Source organism: Lytechinus variegatus, chromosome 14 (genome assembly GCF_018143015.1).
Source record: "Lytechinus variegatus isolate NC3 chromosome 14, Lvar_3.0, whole genome shotgun sequence".
NCBI classification, from domain to species: Eukaryota; Metazoa; Echinodermata; class Echinoidea; order Temnopleuroida; family Toxopneustidae; genus Lytechinus; species Lytechinus variegatus.
Window position 1 is genome coordinate 33,609,166 of NC_054753.1, and position 3,501 is coordinate 33,612,666.

Sequence of the window (3,501 nt, forward strand, 5' to 3'; positions counted from 1 at the left end):
TTTGTCATGTAGGAAGCTGAAATGGCTCCCACATTTTCCTGATGTATACACTTTTTTCGTGTGAAAGGGTTTAAAGTAGATAAAAGACACCTTTTAGTTGGTTTTTAATGGTAATCCACGTGTTTTTTAATTTATATTTTTTTCTTTTTTGCATTTACATTACAAACGTTCAGAAAATTGATAGCGCATGCCCGCCCCTCTTCCAGAGATAAAACTTACTTGTAGAATAATTTCAGTCCAAAACCTTTCCCAAAGTGATATATTCCTTGCGTTATATACTCTGCGTTTTACCAAAGTATTTTTTTTTAATTTTATGATCATTTTGATGCCATAAAATTATTTTCAGGATCTCATCAATACTCTTTAGGCATGTGAAAAGCATTGACCAACATTCACTCATGTCAATCTTAAAGTAAAGTTTTGGGAGTTTGGTTGTTCAATTGCAACCCTTTTTGCAACCGGTACCTGAATTGGCACATTTTACCAAAGTCGAGCTATCGTATAATAAGTTCCAATTGAGTGAGATCAAAACCCTAAATGATTGATTTCCATGTAGTTGAGGTTGATCGAATCAATCGCAACTCTTTGTAAGACGGAACCTAGTACTAAGGTATGAGATCATAATGAGGGTGTTTACTCAACATGCGTCGGGTACTGACGTAGAGGGATTGGCCTTCGTTTCCCTCGTGTCGCTTCCTTTTGCACTAAAGACGGCCTCATCCTTTGGTTTCGAGCACAGGAAGAGTTTTAGTACGGCCGACCTGAACGCAGGGTTTCTTGCAGCATAAATGAAAGGATTGATGCAGGAGTTCAGGTACCCTATCATGGTCAGAATCCGATGCAAGGCACTTCCTCTGTAGGTCGGGGTGATGTAACCCAGGTTGAAGCAGAGGTAGACGATTTGGTTGGGGCACCAAGTCACCACGTATACCAGCACAACTATCAACATCATCTTGACGATACGGTTTCGAGCGACGATGTGGTAGGTCTGCTTCGATGGCTCATCCTTTCCGTTGTTGACCATTTCCTGGAAGCGTTTGCCCTGGATGTGAAGCGATCGAGCGATTAGGATCTGTGTGATCAGCATAATCGTCACGGGAAAGAACAGTCGGATCGTGATGGCGAAGTACGCTAAGATAACGCGACCTATTTCGGTGTTGATGGTTGAGACGCAGTAGCCGATGTTTTCGTCGTAGATGTAGATGAAGAATGTATACATGACCTCGAGGAAGCTAAAGAGCCACAGACCCAGGACAAAGATGGTGGTCCTCCGTTTACTGCTGACTCGGTTGAAGAAGAGAGGATAGACGATGGCCACGTAACGCTCGATGCAGATTCCTAACAGGATGTAAGTGGCTGCGGTGATACAGAACCAGAGGAAATACGAAGGGTACACAAGCTTACAGTAAAGGTGCCCAAGGATTGTGTTTGGGATAGTCTTCGCCCAGGGAATCGGGAAGACGAAGACGGATGTCAGGAGGTCGCTGATGGCGAGGGCACCGATCATGATGTCGGTAGATCGCATCGAATTGTATCGTTGGTAGACGATAACCACCACAATGCCGTTCCCTAGGATCCCAAGAATGGCAAGGACGGTTTGAACAATCAACCACCAAGTCCAATTCAGTGGGTACCAGGTGAACGCTGCTGCCTCAACGTCGATTTCAACCACGGTTTCATTGAAGTACGAGAGTGACGTCGTCATCGTGTCGATATATGAGGTAGAATTCAGATCCATGTCATGGGATGTCGTGCAGCATGACGTCATCAAAACCAGCGAGATGACGATACCAACTTGGTTCAGATTAAATACCGCCATTTTTTCTGATCGTTCAGGTGTATAAAACCTGGATAAAAAATAATCCACAAAAGAATACGTTGAAACAGCGAAAATCATTCATCTAAGGAATAACGTTACCCTACTTTTCACAGTTCAAATACCCGACTGGACATAACTTTTTCATGATTATGAAATAAAAATACAGATTACCTAAATTCCCGTTTTTACCATCATCAATGCAATAAAGGCTTTAATCTAGTCGAAATGTAGCACATGATAGAACCCCCTTTTAATCCTCGAAATATGTGATACGGTATAAAGACATAAATAAAACAAGGAATTATGGTCAAGATTTTCCCCCGAAGTCATTAGTGAATTAGTTGTCATCTTCTTTTTTGTCCGGAACTCGCTCATTACCTCCTCGAGATTGCATTCATGTCATAGCTCTCACATCTTCAAAATGCAATTGTTGCCGTCCTCATCGGGATTAGACTGGTAAATAGGTTAAGTGCGAATTTAGATAAAAACAAGCGGCATGAATGAACTTCCGAATGGCGATATCATTCCCCTGTCTTTAAACATCACAAGTGTAGGTTGATGTACATGTATGAACATGTTATATGGGTATGTCATGATTATGATATAGTTATGGCATCAAAGGCTTGGAAGCTTCAGAAGTGGATGTCCGGGGGATGGGACATTCAAATATTACCGCGTTTACACTTGATCGGATTTTGCATTTGTTTTTTCATTGCGTGTAAACGCGATTAACTTGCATCGGCTCTTGGTTCAGAATCGGCAATTTTGCACCACCAAAGTAGTAGGTTCTGAAGCGCGAGCCGATGCAGAATCGGCTTTTTACTACATGTAAACAGAAAACCTATTCTGCATCGGCAATTGGTGTGCATTTTATTTACTTTACCATTGTAATTGTAAGCGCACGGATCCAGCGTTATCGTTATTATGACGCATATTGTTGGTGTGCTATCATTTCAGGTTTTTGCACGGCTCGCGGTTTTGAACCTCAAGCTGTAACAGCGTGTAAACGCAGTGCAAGATAAACCAAAAGCCGATGCAGGATCGGCTTTTGGTTCTGTTTCAAAAGCTGAAAGACTGGTCAATGGTCAATCGCGGGTTCAAACGTATTTAGGGTATTCCCCCCAATTTAAGTTTTTTTTACAGACTATCCAAACGTGTTTAGGGTATGTTTCTTTCCCGAGCTTTTTCCCCTAGTTTATATTTAGCGACAACTTGTTTAGGGGCAAAAATGTGTACACTCTAAAAAACGAAGAGCTAATTTAGCTCTTAAAGAGCGTGTATAGTGACTGCACTTCGGAGTGCTGATTTGTCTAGTTCAAATTTGAACGAGAAAAATCAGCACTCCGAAGTGCAGTCACTTTACACACTCTTTAAGAGCTAAATTAGCTCTTCGTAGCTCTTCATTTTTTAGAGTGTAAATAAAGACGGGGAAACTTGTTTGAGGGGTGATTTTTCACACAGAGAAAAACTTGTTTAGAGGGTGTTAGGAAATTACTTGGTCACGCGTGTGTAAAAAAATATACTTGACTGCCCCCCCCCCCTCGGGGGTGGATGGTTCTTTTCCCTATAGGTAAGGCGAATAAACACACTTATAGCGAAATCAAGAGGAAATAATTATCAAATAAGATAGGAAGAAAAAAAAGAAGGGCTTCAACCACAAAATGATTTCGTGCCAGAAAAAA

At 41.5% G+C, this 3,501-nt stretch overlaps 1 protein-coding gene across 1 annotated transcript; it reads right to left on the reverse strand.

The window, feature by feature from the left end:
- Nucleotides 1-399: 399 nt before the first annotated feature.
- LOC121428212 (allatostatin-A receptor-like) lies at nt 400-1,830 on the reverse strand. The gene has a single exon (XM_041624824.1). It carries the CDS (start codon nt 1,817-1,819, stop codon nt 638-640), a length of 1,182 nt encoding a protein of 393 aa, XP_041480758.1. The 5' UTR covers nt 1,820-1,830; the 3' UTR covers nt 400-637.
- Between the last annotated feature and the right edge of the window lie 1,671 nt (nt 1,831-3,501).